The sequence below is a fragment of the Limanda limanda genome, chromosome 14 (genome assembly GCF_963576545.1).
Source record: "Limanda limanda chromosome 14, fLimLim1.1, whole genome shotgun sequence".
Lineage (NCBI taxonomy): Eukaryota > Metazoa > Chordata > Actinopteri > Pleuronectiformes > Pleuronectidae > Limanda > Limanda limanda.
The window spans coordinates 698,637-714,989 of NC_083649.1; the positions used below are offsets into that span (position 1 = coordinate 698,637).

The following is a 16,353-nucleotide window of genomic DNA, read 5'->3' on the forward strand; positions in this document are numbered from 1 at the left end:
TGTAGATTTAAATCCTCATTTATCAACGTGAATGAGCCCAAACCTCCAGTTTACACTTTAAATCATCTGAATCTCTAGTGAACATGTTTATGATAATGTTTAATAATGTTAAAGTATTAATGTTGATGAACAGTCCGAGCTGTGTTGAGGCTGCCGTTCTCCGTGTGGCCGGGCGGTGGCGCTGTTTCCTCAGATGCTGAACTCCGTGTATTAGGTGAAGGACTATGTTGTAAAAACCTTTCAAACTCTGTTAGTTGCCGGTTCCTCTCCCGGTTCTTCTCCCGGTTCTTCTCCCGGTTCTGTGCTCGGTTCTCCTCCCGGACCGGTGCCAGCGGCTCCTCCTGCGGACCGAGGCCGCCCCGGAGGGCTCAGTTCCGGGCAGCGGCTCCTCCTGCGGACCGAGGCCGCCCCGGAGGGCTCAGTTCCGGGCAGCGGCTCCGGGTCTCCCTGCTCCGCCTGGAGGTTTCTTCCGAGCCCGCTCCGCAGCTGACCCCAGAAGCGAGCTGCGCGGACCCGCCTGAGAGCGGCCCGGAGCCGGGGAGGCCTCGCGGGACGGCCCCTCGCAGCTGGAGGGAAACTTCCAGCGGATTCTTCGGGTTTTAGTCGCTTTCACGGTTCTAGTCGCAGCCGTTCAATCTGCTTCTTGAAGCCCGCGAGCGACGCTCCTCAGCGGGTTGGATGTCCCTGAATGTCCCTGGAAGTCCCTGAGCCGCGGGGACTTCCGCTGCTGCTAGCGGGGGGACATGCGGTAGAGGGCGGGAGGCTCCGCTCCTCGGCCCGCGGACTCTCACACTCCGCTCCCCGGCTTTGAGGCCTGCGGCTCAGGCTTCTACCGGCCTCGAGTCGAGCCCGACGCCGCCCTCAGAGGCTCGCAGGCCGGCTAGGCGCGCGGCCGCGGCCGGGCCCGCGCACCGTGTCATGGAGCGGATGGAGGTGGATCAGTGCGCAGGCGCAGGGGGCGGGGCGCTCCGCAGATCCAACAGCGCCCCCATGATCACCAGTGTCAGGTCAGTGGTACTACACACACTACTTTACTGTATTCATTCTACAGCTGATCACTGTTTGTACAAGTTACAGGTTTTTATGTCTGCAGTGGCAAAGATTAGTAAAACATTTATTTCCCCTTTTTCATTAGTCATTGGAATCATAATCTTAATTTTTGTAATTACATGTAAATTATAACAATGTGTTCCATAACTATTGTTGTTATGTGTGATTTGCTCCTAATTTAGTTGTAATATCGATGAAGGAATCGTATCTTTCTGGCTTATTTTATGACGTGTGAGCTGCTGTGGTTTCATTTACATTTCAACTCAAATATCTAAAGTCTTGTTTGTGTAAATGTATCTTAACAATTGATTTCAAGTGAGTAAATAATCAGAAGATCAACTGGTCATTTGAAATGTACGCTTCATGTTTGTGTCGTGACAAAAGCTGCGTCAAATCAAACACAACATTATGTGGATTCCCTCGTTGTGTGTGTCTTCACCGTGTCTCTCTCTCATTGTCTCTGTCTCAGTGACGGGACGACCGTCTTCAGTCCCGTGTCCTCGGCTCGATACCGACGCAGCAGCGTGTCCATCAACCCCAGCTGTCCCTCACAGGTCAGAGAACCTCTTCACCTTAATCTGCACTTTAACACGTCTGAACTGAACAAGGTCTATCAGAGACAAATATTAAATTAAATCCACTTGTACAAAATTCAGAAACTGTGATAAATATCTCAGGTCATGTTTTAATGTAGAAACACTGAAAGGGATCACTCTGCTGCTTTTATTTTGAAAGAAAAAGAGCTGGTAACAGTCAGGGCAGCTGCTTTTATTTTGAAAGAGCATGGTGGGTAATGGACCTGGTATCGCAGGACCTCCAGGACCGGTGCACCCACACAGTGTGTGGCGCTGATGCACCTGGACTTAGTTTGCCAATAAACTGAACAAAGAAGGAGCTGATCCCAAACAGCTGAGCTTCTTTTATTCTGAAGAACAGGAGCAGCTCTTCCATGTGTTCTCTGGTGTTAGTGTGGACACACAGTCATGTGGATGAACCTTCATTTTGTGTTCATCTCATCGTTTTCTGTTTCTTGTCGTCTTTCAGCTCATCCCTCTCTCTCCGTTCTCTCTAAGCGGAGACAGACCCGACCAGAAGAGACAGGTGAGGACGAGACACTGATACAAACCTTCGTCTTACCTGAAGTCACCATGTTACTAACAGCTGATTGTGTTGGTCACAGGAGGAGAACATGGAGACAACGCTGAGAGGAAGTCTGCAGAGACTCAGGTGTGACATCATCACTGTTCACCTGGTTAATGACTAACCCAACGACTAACCAGTTACTAACCAGTAACCAGCTTTAATTAACCAGTAACCAGCTGTAACTAACCAGTAACCAGCTGTAACTAACCAGTAACCAGCTTTAATTAACCTGTAACCAGCTGTAACTAACCAGTAACCAGCTGTTACTAACCAGTAACCAGCTTTAATTAACCAGTAACCAGCTGTAACTAACCAGTAACCAGCTGTAACTAACCAGATACCAGCTGTAACTAACCAGTAACCAGCTGTAACTAACCAGATACCAGCTGTAACTAACCAGTAACCAGCTGTTACTAACCAGATACCAGCTGTAACTAACCAGTAACCAGCTGTTACTAACCAGATACCAGCTGTAACTAACCAGTAACCAGCTGTTACTAACCAGTAGCCAGCTTTAATTAACCTGTAACCAGCTGTAACTAACCAGTAACCAGCTGTTACTAACCAGATACCAGCTGTAACTAACTAGTAACCACCTGTTACTAACCAGTAACCAGCTTTAATTAACCAGTAACCAGCTGTAACTAACCAGATACCAGCTGTTACTAACCAGATACCAGCTGTTACTAACCAGTAGCCAGCTTTAATTAACCTGTAACCAGCTGTAACTAACCAGTAACCAGCTGTAACTAACCAGTAACAGCTGTAACTAACCAGTAACCAGCTGTTACTAACCAGTAACCAGCTGTAACTAACCAGTAACCAGCTTTAATTAACCTGTAACCAGCTGTTACTAACCAGTAACCAGCTGTAACTAACTAGTAACCAGCTGTAACTAACCAGTAACCAGCTGTAACTAACCAGTAACCAGCTGTTACTAACCAGTAACCAGCTGTTACTAACCAGAAACCAGCTGCTACTAACCAGTAACCAGCTGTAACTAACCTGTAACCAGCTGTAACTAACCAGTAACCAGCTTTAATTAACCAGTAACCAGCTGTAACTAACCAGTAACCAGCTGTTACTAACCAGTTACCAGCTTTAATTAACCAGATACCAGCTGTAACTAACCAGTAACCAGCTGTAACTAACCAGTAACCAGCTGTAACTAACCAGTAACCAGCTGTAACTAACCAGTAACCAGCTTTAATTAACCAGTAACCAGCTGTAAATAACCAGTAACCAGCTGTTACTAACCAGTAACCAGCTTTAATTAACCTGTAACCAGCTGTAAATAACCAGTAACCAGCTGTTACTAACCAGTAGCCAGCTTTAATTAACCTGTAACCAGCTGTAAATAACCAGTAACCAGCTGTTACTAACCAGTAGCCAGCTTTAATTAACCTGTAACCAGCTGTAACTAACCAGTAACCAGCTGTTACTAACCAGATAACAGCTGTAACTAACCAGTAACCAGCTTTAATTAACCTGTAACCAGCTGTTACTAACCAGTAACCAGCTGTAACTAACCAGTAGCCAGCTGTAACTAACCAGTAACCAGCTGTAACTAACCAGTAGCCAGCTGTAACTAACCAGTAACCAGCTGTAACTAACCAGTAACCAGCTGTAACTAACCAGTAACCAGCTGTAACTAACCAGTAACCAGCTGTTACTAACCAGATACCAGCTGTAACTAACCAGTAACCAGCTGTAACTAACCAGTAACCAGCTGTTACTAACCAGATAACAGCTGTAACTAACCAGTAACCAGCTGTTACTAACCAGTAGCCAGCTGTAACTAACCAGTAACCAGCTGTAACTAACCAGTAGCCAGCTGTAACTAACCAGTAACCAGCTGTAACTAACCAGTAACCAGCTTTAATTAACCAGTAACCAGCTGTTACTAACCAGTAACCAGCTGTAACTAACCAGTAACCAGCTGTAACTAACCAGTAACAGCTGTAACTAAACAAAACCAGCTGTTACTAACCACCTCCCCCTCCTCCCACTCCTCCCCCTCCTCCAACTCCTCCCACAGTGCTTCCAGTCTGGTTCCGGCTCCTCCCATCAGTCAGTGGCGTGAACACACTTCAACCGTGAGTATCTCTTCATGCTCTTATTGTGGCAGTGTTTAGTTCTGGTTCCTGTGAGGACGATTGATTCACCTCATTTCCTGTCCCAGGTCAGACCATTTCAACTGAATCCACATCAGAAACAGTGAATCCAGATCAGATTCAGATCGATCCAGTTTCGAGCTTTCAGTGTAAATCCAGATCAGAGGTTTCAGACTGAATCCAGATGTTTCTTTCTTTTCTTCAGTGGTTTCAGTCGCAGGACAGCGGCGTCACACCAAACTCCTCCCCCAGTCCCACCCGGAGGTTCAGGTGCGTCCCAGATAAACACGTTAAAACACGGGAGGTTTTTATTCTTCTGTTTCATGATGACTCGTGTTTTCACTGTTCCACAGACCAACACTCAGGCTTCCTGTACTGACTCCACTGAAGAGGAAAGGTAACAAGTCTCTTTAGATATCAACACAACTAATGAGTGTATATAAAGACCAAAGGGGAAGCTAAAACTCCACCCCCAACTTCTGGTTTCAAAAACCAAGTTGTTTCTACCATGTTTCTAATCTGTGATCTTTGGTTGATCAGGTGGAGTCGAGTCGGACGGACCCCCGAAGAAGCTTTTTGTTGCCGGGATAACAGACCCCGCCCACCGCAGCAGCTACACGGTCAGGTGAGGACATCACCTGGAGCACACGCTCACTGACCTCGTACATTCCCTCACGCCTCAGCTCGGGCGAGACGAGTCGATACAACGTGGACAGAACTCCTCCCGCCCGACAGCAGATCCATGTTCACTGATCCCAGTCGGGTTAGGGTCAGGTGAGGACATCACGTCCCATCGGAAGGTCACTGCACAAAGAGCAGAGGACCAGAGACAAAAGACAAGAGACAACAAAAGAGACAAGCGTGTAAAATTGCAGTAGTCGCTTGAACATGTCTAAAATAAATAAATAGGATTATGATATAAACCACGTATCCACAGTTATGGGCGGAGTCATAGTGAGTGTTGTTGTGGACAGAGGGCTCATGGTGTTGGTGATAGCAGAGCCGAACCAATCATGTGACTGGAACATTTCATTGCTTACGTTTGTGTTGCCATGAAAGTTTCAAACGGGTCAAAGTGGACAGAAGATGGAGGGGGGGGTGGGGGGGGGCATCCTTCGTCCTCTTCATCCTTTCCCACCTGCTCTCAGTCTGGAGCTCAGTCGATACAGCAACAGACTCCACGGCTCAAACCTCAGCTCAGACATCACTGCCCCCCCACTAGACCTAACCCTAACTTTGTACTGCATTATAAATGTGTGGGACATGTGGCTCCTCCCACTCGTGAGCGGGGAGGATCCTTCTTTCCTTAGCTCAGGTTCAGAACCCGTTTAAGACGCCTCACATTACATCACATATATAATAAGCCATTTCATTTCATTGGTTCATTCATTCATATCTTTGTAGGCTATAATATAACCAAATATAAATATCAGGTATGAAGTAACCTTGTGTCCTGTGCTCCTCTGGAAATGTCTCACAAAGGTCCTCACAAAGATATCTGTACCAGTACACACACACACCCACAAATGATTAATAAAATAGATTAATAAATCTCCTCCTCTTCCTCCTCCTCTTCCTCAGTGTCTCTCAGTCGACGGCAGAGCCTCCACCAGCAGGGGGCGAGAGTCCTCAGTCCAGCCCTCTGTCCCTCTCCCCTCCCCCCTCCTTCACCCACTTCAGCTCCACCCAGCAGCCTGGACACTAAACCCCGCCCCCAACACCCACCCTCATCGCACCTTATCCAGTGTTGCTGTAAGCTCCGCCTCTTCCTGTCACCACATTTGATGGACAGAAGAACCACAGGAAGTTCAGAAGTGACAGTCGAGACATGTTTCCCTTTCAGCTGTGCTCGTTGTCATGGAAACTCTGAGACTGAATCATCTGTTTGAACATATAATCCCAGTTTCACTCTTCAGTTCATCTCACGTTGGACAAACAGAACGCCTTCCCTTCCAGAGCTGGGAGCCCCGCCCTCAAATCAGTGGACTGGCGCTCATCGGCGTCATGACAACAACATGAAGACAGTTTGGAGAACGTGGGGACAGGAAGTGTGTCTCTGTGAAGACGCACATCTACAGATGGTTTGTTGTCACAGAGTCGAGCTGCTGAACCCGAGAATCTACGTGTTGCATTCAGACACGAAGAGGAAGTAAGTTTCCCACGTGGAGAAGCACAGGACCTGAGGTTCAGAGAAGACGTCCCGACGCTTCATGAAGACACAGATCCTCTCTGATCGGTCACTGGACGTTTCCCAAGAAGCTACAATAAAGTCTTGAGTTATTATCAAGACAAAAACGCAGCGACTGAAAGAAGTTGATCAGAATCACTTCAGGTTCCACAGACGTCCAGTCGCCCCCTACAGGAAACTAACGGAACAGAAGCTTCACGCAGTAAAACTTTTATCAAGATTAATCCAGAAAAGATCCGGAATCCGGCATCATGAGGGTTTGTGTTTCATCTGCAGCCAGAAAGACGGGCTTAAGTATCTCCGATATGGACGCCGCCATCTTGTGGTGATGACGTCATTTACAGCCAGACTGTGAGCAGCAGTGGAGCCGTGGTATCAAGGTCCCGCCCACACACACACTCAACCAATCCTGAGCCAGTGTCAGCTGTCAATCATAGCGTCTCAGCCTGTTTTTATATCATCAAATATCTGATTAAACCAAACGGATCAGAGAGGTAAGAACGACCTGTACTGCAGCCAGCCACCAGGGGGCGATCCCAGTGATTTGGCTTCACTTTTGGGAGCCTAAATGTCGTCCGTCTTTATTATCGACTGATCAGCAGAGATGTCTATACACCAGCACTTCGTCAACTCAGAGAACCAGGGTTACACACTTCATCATCATCGTCATTATTTTTGTCGTTAAATTTCACGTTATCTACACGTCTGTCTCTGAAGATCACGACACGGATTATTGTATAAAAATCCAATGAATCAAGAAACTACAAAGTTTCTTGTTACCTGAAGAAACCTCTTTCGTGTTTTAACGAATGGTTTCGGTGTCGGAGTTCGACTGAAGTTTCTTCCTGTTCCAGCAGGAAGTCGGACGAGCCGGCGTCCGCTCAGCAGAAATCGCTCGGTTGGTTTATAGATTCTCTTTATGTGAATATCGACCCAGAGCAACTGATTCGCTCTGCAGCTGCAGTTTGATTGTAAATATTGAATCTGCAGAAACAACCATATGTTTAGATCAGAAGCCGACTTGGTTGTCGTGTTTTATGTGATTGTTACAAACTAAGTGAATCTATATGTTGACTGTGTCGTGGTTATTACCCATGATCCTCTGCTTCCTGAAGAGCTGCAGCTGGAACAAATCCACCAAACTGTTCAGATTCTTCAGGATTCACAGTTTCCTGCTGAATCTTGGAGATAAACTCTGGTTGTTAATAACTTCAGAGTGTTTCTAACTGATCTCAGTTCAGCTTCACTCTTCAGCTGCAGCTGCTTGAGACAGGTTGTGACTCTCAGTCAGTTCTTCTCTCAGGAGATGGAACCCACTCACCAGGGGGGGGGGCCCACTCACCAGGGGGGGGGACCCACTCACCGGGGGGGGGGGGGCCCACTCAGCAGAGTCACAGAGAACAGACGCTCAGGGAGAGAAGGAGGAAACTTCCTCTGGTTCACACACATCAGACTCACTCTCACCAAGCTGCTGCTTTCAGGTAGAAGAGTTTATGCATTGATGCTTTAATCATATCTTGATGATATGAACTCATGTTGGCCTCAAATGATTCAGAACTGATGATAATTCTAATTAAGTGAAACAGTTCACTGTTGTGAACTTAGATTATGCACATATCTCCTGCACTGTTATATAGTCAGGAAATCTCCATATTGATACAAAGATGTCAAACATATCAGCAGCTGTGAGTCGTTCTGTGGTTTCATTCCAACAGACACGCCCACGTTTCTACAGACACGCCCACGTCCGTGACCAAAAACAATCCCTCAACAAAATGATCTGCTTCTTCCTTTGGTTTATTATGTGTTGAAAATCAAACAACTAATTCAAACCAAACTTAATATATCCATCTTTATTTATAACCTGTGATTCACATGTTGGATTTTACAAGAAATTCACATGTTGGTGGATTTTTGACATTAGCTGTAAATTAGTTTTTTTGTCCTTAAAAAGAAGAGGATGAAGTTGAATGAAAGGTTTGGGAGACGAGCTGCAGCAGCTTCCGGCTTCTCCGTGTCTCTGCTGTCGCCGTGGTTACGCCTCCACATGTTGCCATCTTTAACGTCAGATCTGAGACTGGATTTTCCTGAGATTTTTAGATTCATCTGACCTGACGCCTGTTTATCACGTGAGAAAACAAATCGCTGCTTGTTCACGCTCCTGACGTTTAAAAAAACGTTGAGCTATTCTTTTGAGACGGATAAGACGTTTTCTGTGATCTTGACTTTGCAGTTCTAGAGATTGTTTTCTTTGGTTCCGTCACATGATGGAAAACATGTCATGTCAGATGTTTACGTTTTTCCGCTTTATTTCTCGTGACTCAGTGAGTTTATCCTGCTTCTAAAAACAGTAAATATTCCTCGTTAGCTTGGAGTCGGCCTCAGATCTTTATCAAATGAAGGCTTTAAAATGTGAAGCTCGTTACGATAGAAATTATCTGGATTATTTTCTACGTCGTAAAAGCAATTCATTAATTGGTTAATATCGCCCCCTATAGGCTCCATATCTCATTACATAGTCTGTGCCTAGATCATTGAACATCAACCTACGTGACCTTCAACAGTCTGTGAAGAAGAAGGTTTCTCTGACCGGAGGTTTGTCGCCAAACGACTGAAGCTTTAGCACCTTTGGGAATTTTGCACTTTCAACATTCAAACTGTTTTCACTCTGCGGGAGCTCGTGCAAATTTCTGCTTTAAGTTTTTACACCAAAATATAAGTTTTATAAAAACAGCCATAAAGTAAGTTTTCATGTGTTTTTATCTTGTCAATTTTCTTCTCAAATCTTCAAAAAGTCTCGTTTTAAATCAACTTCAGTTTTTCTTTCAGTTTCATTTACAAAGTTTCCAAAATGTTTCTATATATATATTTCTAATAACTTGATTTGAAACATTTCTAATGACATGAAAATGTTCTCTCTAGAACTTTAAGGTTCTTGTCCGAACACGCGATGGATGTTGTTTTGTTTTCTTCACAAAGACAAACTTGTGGATTTAAGATGAAACCGTCGACAGGTTTTGTTTTCGTCCATGTGCTGATCAGGAAGTGAGTGGGGGGGTGGGGTGGGGGGGGTCATGCAGACAGTCAATGGATCTTCAGTATTTAAGTTTCACTCTTGCAAAACAAAATTATTTCTCAGCACCGATACGATCATAACATTTTGTGCTAAGCTAACGAGCTAGCCTGGTGTTTTATCAAACTCATTAATGTAACTCACCTGAAGAAGCTCAACCTCTGAAACTATTTATCACTTTTAAGTGAAAACGTACAGAGTCCTTGTGTCTTTTGAGTTTTTTCTTTATTTCATCTTCACCAGCTGATGATTGCTTTCTCGATATAACCGAGCAGCGTTGTGTCGTTTATGATTTAAACCGTGACTTGTAACCGAAGAATTACAGCAACAGCTTCATCTTTGAGTTCAAATTGTTCATTAAGTGCTGAAAAATGACGAAAATCATCCAGAGTCAGATCCGACTTTAATAAAAGGGCTGCGACGTTTTATTCAACGTGAATAAGGGAACTAAAAGCACATCATGAAAACACAAAGTATTTTTAAAGTGTAAATATTTTTTCTTTCTTTTGGACAAATTCTCTAAGTAAGACGGAGATGTATTTTTATGCAACAGAATAAGTAAAGTCTATATTCATGTGTTCATCCTCTCAGCTGTAAACATGATTCAGGATGAATTTTAGTTTTAATGGATTATAAATAAATATAATGTATATGCAATCTATCAATAAAAGAAAATCTGAAACAAACCAGGAACTGTGTCATTTGTCAGAACTTCAATACAGTGAAGGGAAAAAGTTACGAAAGTCTTTACCATTTCAAAGATGAATTTTTATTAGAAAAGGACATTTTTCTCATTTTTTATTAACATACTAAAAAAAACAATGTTTTTACATCAGTGAACAAACAGTTCAAACATGAGATTTTCTAACTTTCTGTCTTTGTTCAGTTTTCTTCTGAATTTGTTATTAAGACTCCGAGCTTCTTACAGGATGAAACGTGATGTTCAACGTGTTTCTTCTCGATTTAACAACAGATTGAAAAACTCTCTTTTCTGTTTGATTTTAAAAAACTAAGTGAAATATTTTTCTGCTTCAAAGACAAAAACAAACTCAGGTAATATTTTCAAAAGGAAGAAACTTAAATAAAACCTGTTTCCTTTGGATCCAGAATAAAACATGTAACCAAAACTTTTGAATTTTTAAATGAACGCTAATGACGAGAATTGTGTGTTTGAGAGAATGACTGGAGGTCAAAGGTCAGCGGGAGAGAAGCGGGAGGTCACTGGAGTTCATGATGAGGCTGGAGTCCAGGTTCAGACTCTCTGAAACACGAGCAGACACATGTTCACGTTTCACTTCTCAGACGAGGAAAAGGTGTCGCTAACGTTACTGATGTACGGCGGTATGTTAATGAGCTGGTGGGCGTGAACAAGTTGTGTGTGGAACTGACCTTGGTCGAAGTTGAGTTTCTTGTTGGACGATCCGTCTCCGAGTCCTTCGATGTCCACGAGGTCGCTGTTCACGTCCGAGTCGTTCAGAGCGCTGAGAGTCACATCTGTGGGCGGAGCCATGTGTCATCATCACGTCTAAATCTGATTGGACAGGAGTCACTTCCTGTTATTTCTCACCTGCCGTCTTCTGCTTCTTGAGGGGCGGGGCCAGGGAGGGGCTGTTCTGCATCCCTGTCGCCACGACAACTTGCTGGGTCGGCACGGCAATCATGGCGGGTGCTGAGGGGGCGGGGGCCGGCGCCATGGCAACCGTGGATTTCTTGATGTTCTTCTTCGGGGATTCAGAGGAAATGGGGACTCGGCTGTCTTCATACAACTTCCTCTTCACCGTGGTTTTTATCTGAGCCCTGCGGAGGAAGAGGAGGAGGAGGTGAAGTGAGGAGGAGGTGGTGAAGAGAGGAGGAGGTGAAGAGAGGAGCAGGAGGAGGGGAAGAGAGGAGGAGGTGAAGAGAGGAGCAGGAGGAGGGGAAGAGGAGGAGGTGAAGAGAGGAGCAGGAGGGGAAGAGAGGAGGAGGTGAAGAGAGGAGCAGGAGGAGGGGAAGAGGACAAGGTGAAGAGAGGAGGAGGAAGAGGTGAAGAAAGGAGTAGGGGGTGAAGCGAGGAGGAGGAGGTGAAGACAGGATGAGGAGGAGGTGAAGAGTGGATGAGGAGGTGGCGAAGAGAGGATGAGAAGGAGGTGAAGAGAGGATGAGGATGTGGTGAAGACAGGATGAGGAGGTGGCGAAGAGAGGATGAGAAGGAGGTGAAGAGAGGATGAGGATGTGGTGAAGAGGTGGGGTGAAGAGAGGAGGAGGAAGAGGTGAAGAGTAGGAGGAAGAGGTGAAGAGAGGAGGAGGAAGAGGTGAAGAGAGGAGGAGGAGGTGAAGAGAGGAGCAGGAGGAGGGGAAGAGAGAATGGTGAAGAGAGGAGGAGGTGAAGAGAGGAGGAGGAGGTGACGAGGTGAAGAGAGGAGGAGGTGAAGAAATGAGGAGGAGGAGGAGGTGAAGAGAGGAGGAGGAGGTGAAGAGAGGAGGAGGAGGAGGTGAAGAAGGGAGGAGGTGGGGAAGAAGAAGATCAAATGTGATCATCAGCTTCACGAGAGCTGGAAGTGTCGCTAACACTTTCCATCTGTTTCCAGTCTTTATGCTAAGCTATATTTTGTATTTAGTATTTCTCTGAGATTTGGATTTTCTTAATCAACGTGTGAATGATGAGCAGCTGCTTCCTGTGAGTGAGGAAGAGGAGCAGAGTGAGAGATCTTCATCCCACTCACACAGTTCGCTCTTTGATCACAGAGCTGATGCTGTTCAGATCGTCTCCGAAGCGACGCACGGCCAAACGTAGCATCTCGATCTCCGTCTCCGTCCACTTGGCTCTGAGGAGCAGAACAGAGGGATGAAGGTCACAGAAGAGAGGGATGGAGGTCACAGAAGAGAGGGATGGAGGTCACAAGAGAAGGATGGAGGTCACAGAGCAGAGGGGATGAGGGTCACAGAACAGAGGGATGGAGGTCACAGAACAGAGGGATGGAGGTCACAGAGCAGAGGGATGAAGGTCACAGAAGAGAGGGATGGAGGTCACAGAACAGAGGGATGAAGGTCACAGAAGGGAGGGATGAAGGTCACAGAAGAGAGGGATGAAGGTCACAGAGCAGAGGGGATGCGGGTCACAGAAGAGAGGGATGGAAGTCACAGAAGAGAGGGATGGAGGTCACAGAACACAGGGATGGAGGTCACAGAACAGAGGGATGGAGGTCACAGAACAGAGGGAGGTCACAGAAGAGAGGGATGGAGGTCACAGAAGAGAGGGATGGAGGTCACAGAACAGAGGGAGGTCACAGAAGAGAGGGATGGAGGTCACAGAACAGAGGGAGGTCACAGAAGAGAAGGATGGAGGTCACAGAAGAGAGGGATGGAGGTCACAGAACAGAGGGATGGAGGTCACAGAAGAGAGGGATGGAGGTCACAGAGCAGAGGGGATGGAGGTCACAGAAGAGAGGGATGGAGGTCACAGAACAGAGGGATGAAGGTCACAGAAGGACCGACACCAGAGGAAGAAGAGAAGGCTCTGACCCTGCAGGACTGGAGTCGGACACTGGGTGGAGCTGCATCGTCAGTTCTCCCAGTTTGGTGAAGGCGGCTCCAGCTGCAGAGAAGATCTCTCCGACCTGTTGGACACAAGGAGTTCACTGACTCTGTTCCCCTGGAAACATGAGCACCAATGTTTGGTTCCTGTCTGTTCCACGGTTCTTTAGAATGTAGAACAGGATTAAAGACTTCTTCTTCTTCTTCTTCTTCTTCTTCTTCTTCTTCTGTGGATCTCAGGAGAGCACACGCTATCCCTCACTTCCACACAGCAGATCCACTTCAGTAACAACATGATGTTTAATAACGTTCCACCAACAGAAAGCAACACGTCACGACGCGTCAGGCTGGACTCACCTTTGCTGACGCTGACGTCATTTTTAAGTTACGAGGATGAAACTTCTTTGACTTCTTGAATCTGAATGAGTCGCTCAGCTAGCTGCTAGCCACAGGTAGCTTCTGCACCGTTAGCTAGCTCAGTAGCGCGCTTCCATCGGGAAATGAACGAGATTCTCAAACGAAGCTCCGTCAGAAAAACGCAGATTCACCGTTAAAGTTGTTTTAAATCGTGAATCTATCTCATGTTCGGAGCCAATGTCGAAAATACGAAAACAAAGGAGGAGAACCGGAAGCAGCGACAGCTAGGATTGGTCCGTCTCAGCGGAAGAGGCGGGGCCTGTGGTCTGAGCCCTCTCATTGGTCGCCTCTCTGTGAGTCACGACAGGGGCCGAGCTGCTCCGAGCGGAACCGAGTGACGCAGATCAGCTGACCGCGGCCGCTTCCATCACCACGTCCCTCGGTTTGAATGAGTCGGAATCTAACGCGTCTGTGATCGACCGACCGACCACCGACCGACCACCGACATGCCGTCGCTCCTGTTCTGCGGGCCGAAGGTGGCCGCCTGCGGGATCGTGATCAGCATCTGGGGGGTCATCATGCTGGTAAGAGCCGCGGGGCCGACTAGCTCCTGGAGCGGGGCCGACTAGCTCCTGGAGTCCGGGGCTCAGAGGGAACATGGCGACGCGATCGGTTCTAGAAAAACGAAACGTGTGTTTGCATCAGAGCTCGTGGCTCCGTCTATCACCCGGAGCGGAACCCGGTCCTGAGCACCGAGCCGTCCGGGTGATAGACGGAGCCGCAGGCCCGGATCACACGATGAAACTCGATGAACCGTTTCAGTCACATGACGCAGCTGATGACCAGTCATCAGAAAGTAAGCTGCCCGATGAATATATAATATTCTATATGTGTGTCTGCTGATTATTGACGGAGATCGAGACATTCTGATTCGGTTCCACATGAATCACGTGACTCATAGTCGTTGAAGTCATGTGACTGCTAAGAACAGGAAGTGGCTTTTTCCAGAGTCAGAAAAAAGGAACAACTGTGACCTCACTGACCTTGTGAGTGTCTCTCTTCTCATTGGCCGAGCTCCACCTTCTCTATAGAACTGACTCGTAACTCAGTGACTGAACCAGAACATAATCTGATCCAAGGACCAGGGCCCAGTGGTGACCCTCTGTGACCCCAGGGTCCAGTGGTGACCCTCTGTGACCCCAGGGCCTAGCGTTGACCCTCTCTGTGACCTGGGGCCTAGCGTTGACCCTCTCTGCGACCCCAGGGCCCAGTGGTGACCCTCTGTGACCCGGGGCCTAGCGTTGACCCTCTGTGACCCCAGGGCCTAGCGTTGACCCTCTCTGTGACCCCAGGGCCTAGTGTTGACCCTCTCTGTGACCCCGGGGCCTAGCGTTGACCCTCTCTGCGACCCGGGGCCTAGCGTTGACCCTCTCTGTGACCCCAGGGCCTAGAGTTGACCCTCTCTGTGACCTCGGGGCCTAGCGTTGACCCTCTCTGTGACCCCAGGGCCTAGCGTTGACCCTCTCTGTGACCCCAGGGCCTAGCGTTGACCCTCTCTGTGACCCCGGGGCCCAGTGGTGACCCTCTCTGTGACCCCAGGGCCTAGCGTTGACCCTCTCTGTGACCCCAGGGCCTAGCGTTGACCCTCTCTGCCACTCCAGGGCCTAGCGTTGACCCTCTCTGTGACCCCGGGGCCTAGCGTTGACCCTCTGTGACCCTCTCTGTGACCCCGGGGCCTAGCGTTGACCCTCTCTGCGACCCGGGGGCCTAGCGTTGACCCTCTCTGTGACCCCGGGGCCTAGCGTTGACCCTCTCTTTGACCCCGGTGCTCAGCGGTGACCCCAGGGCCTAGTGTTGACCCTCTCTGTGACCCGGGGCCTAGCGTTGACCCTCTCTGTGACCCGGGGCCTAGCGTTGACCCTCTCTGTGACCCCAGGGCCTAGCGTTGACCCTCTCTGTGACCCCCGGGCCTAGCGTTGACCCTCTCTGTGACCCGGGGCCTAGCGTTGACCCTCTCTGTGACCCCCGGGCCTAGCGTTGACCCTCTCTGTGACCCGGGGCCTAGCGTTGACCCTCTCTGTGACCCCAGGGCCTAGCGTTGACCCTCTCTGTGACCCCGGGGCCTAGCGTTGACCCTCTCTGTGACCCCAGGGCCTAGCGTTGACCCTCTCTGTGACCCCAGGGCCTAGCGTTGACCCTCTCTGTGACCCCCGGGCCTAGCGTTGACCCTCTCTGTGACCCCAGGGCCTAGCGTTGACCCTCTCTGCGACCCGGGGGCCTAGCGTTGACCCTCTCTGTGACCCCGGGGCCTAGCGTTGACCCTCTCTGTGACCCCGGGGCCTAGCGTTGACCCTCTGCTCTGTGTGTTTCAGGCGATGCTGGGGATCTTCTTCTCTGCGAAGTCGGCCGTGCTGATCGAGGACGTCCCGTTCACTGAAGACGACATCCGTAACGAGTGAGTCCGGCAGCGTGAAGAGGAACAACCATCAGATTAACAGTCGATCATCTAACGCTGAACCGTCTTCTCTCTCCTGCAGTAAATTCCCTCCTCAGAACGTCTACGCTCTCTACAACCAGGTCGGCATCAACTGCTTCATTGCCGCCGCCATCTACGTGGCCGTGGGCGCCGTCTCGCTCTGCCAGGTGCGACTCAACAAGCGCCAGGAGTACATGGTCACATAGAGCGGCAGCGAGGAGCCTGACACCCCCCCCCCCCACGGCGTCAGGCTGTTATTTATTTTCAAAGTAAAAGCTTCTGTGTTTGTTGTGATGTTGTCATTCCTGTAAAGATTCTTTATTAAAGTGACCAAACGTAATCGATGAGCGAGTCCAACGCGTTCAGTAACTTCCTGGTTCGTCTGAACTGATCAGACATCTGGACTCACGTGTTGTGTTAACGCCTGATGTGGGCGTGT

The 16,353-nt window shown here is 48.2% G+C and overlaps 3 protein-coding genes across 4 annotated transcripts; 2 read left to right on the forward strand and 1 right to left on the reverse strand.

The window, feature by feature from the left end:
* The first annotated feature begins 98 nt into the window (after positions 1–98).
* Positions 99–7,351, forward strand: LOC133019876 (P2R1A-PPP2R2A-interacting phosphatase regulator 1). Of its 2 annotated transcripts, none has more exons than XM_061086461.1 (9): positions 99–1,007; positions 1,520–1,604; positions 2,095–2,151; positions 2,231–2,277; positions 4,232–4,289; positions 4,492–4,577; positions 4,661–4,704; positions 4,848–4,932; positions 5,889–7,351. In XM_061086461.1, exons 1-9 carry the CDS (start codon positions 919–921, stop codon positions 6,010–6,012), a joined length of 675 nt encoding a protein of 224 aa, XP_060942444.1. In that variant the 5' UTR covers positions 99–918; the 3' UTR covers positions 6,013–7,351. The 2 variants fall into 2 exon arrangements, with proteins under 2 accessions (XP_060942444.1, XP_060942446.1); XM_061086463.1 differs by having other exon boundaries at positions 102–1,007; positions 4,513–4,577.
* A 3,004-nt stretch (positions 7,352–10,355) lies between these two features.
* On the reverse strand, positions 10,356–13,853 carry c14h17orf49 (chromosome 14 C17orf49 homolog). Its single transcript, XM_061086487.1, has 6 exons — positions 13,439–13,853; positions 13,070–13,164; positions 12,271–12,372; positions 11,136–11,365; positions 10,958–11,062; positions 10,356–10,829 (listed from the first exon to the last, which is right to left on the reverse strand). Exons 1-6 carry the CDS (start codon positions 13,457–13,459, stop codon positions 10,765–10,767), a joined length of 618 nt encoding a protein of 205 aa, XP_060942470.1. The 5' UTR covers positions 13,460–13,853; the 3' UTR covers positions 10,356–10,764.
* On the forward strand, positions 13,805–16,258 carry rnasekb (ribonuclease, RNase K b). Its single transcript, XM_061086488.1, has 3 exons — positions 13,805–14,022; positions 15,811–15,893; positions 15,976–16,258. Exons 1-3 carry the CDS (start codon positions 13,945–13,947, stop codon positions 16,118–16,120), a joined length of 306 nt encoding a protein of 101 aa, XP_060942471.1. The 5' UTR covers positions 13,805–13,944; the 3' UTR covers positions 16,121–16,258.
* The last annotated feature ends 95 nt before the right edge of the window (positions 16,259–16,353 follow it).

Bases quoted from the DNA above. Each gene is read 5' to 3' on its own strand.
- c14h17orf49 (XM_061086487.1), bottom strand. From the start codon at position 13,459: ATGACGTCAGCGTCAGCAAAG. The intron at 13,165-13,438 runs GTGAGTCCAGCC...TGTGTCCAACAG, and splicing joins TGACGTCAGCGTCAGCAAAG to GTCGGAGAGATCTTCTCTGC. The intron at 11,366-12,270 runs GTGAGTGGGATG...CTTCCTCCGCAG, and splicing joins GTGATCAAAGAGCGAACTGT to GGCTCAGATAAAAACCACGG.
- rnasekb (XM_061086488.1), top strand. From the start codon at position 13,945: ATGCCGTCGCTCCTGTTCTGCGGGCCGAAGGTGGCCGCCTGCGGGATC. The intron at 14,023-15,810 runs GTAAGAGCCGCG...TGTGTGTTTCAG, and splicing joins TCTGGGGGGTCATCATGCTG to GCGATGCTGGGGATCTTCTT. The intron at 15,894-15,975 runs GTGAGTCCGGCA...TCTCTCCTGCAG, and splicing joins GAAGACGACATCCGTAACGA to TAAATTCCCTCCTCAGAACG.
- LOC133019876 (XM_061086461.1), top strand. From the start codon at position 919: ATGGAGCGGATGGAGGTGGATCAGTGCGCAGGCGCAGGGGGCGGGGCG. The intron at 1,008-1,519 runs GTCAGTGGTACT...TCTCTGTCTCAG, and splicing joins CCCATGATCACCAGTGTCAG to TGACGGGACGACCGTCTTCA. The intron at 4,705-4,847 runs GTAACAAGTCTC...TTGGTTGATCAG, and splicing joins GACTCCACTGAAGAGGAAAG to GTGGAGTCGAGTCGGACGGA.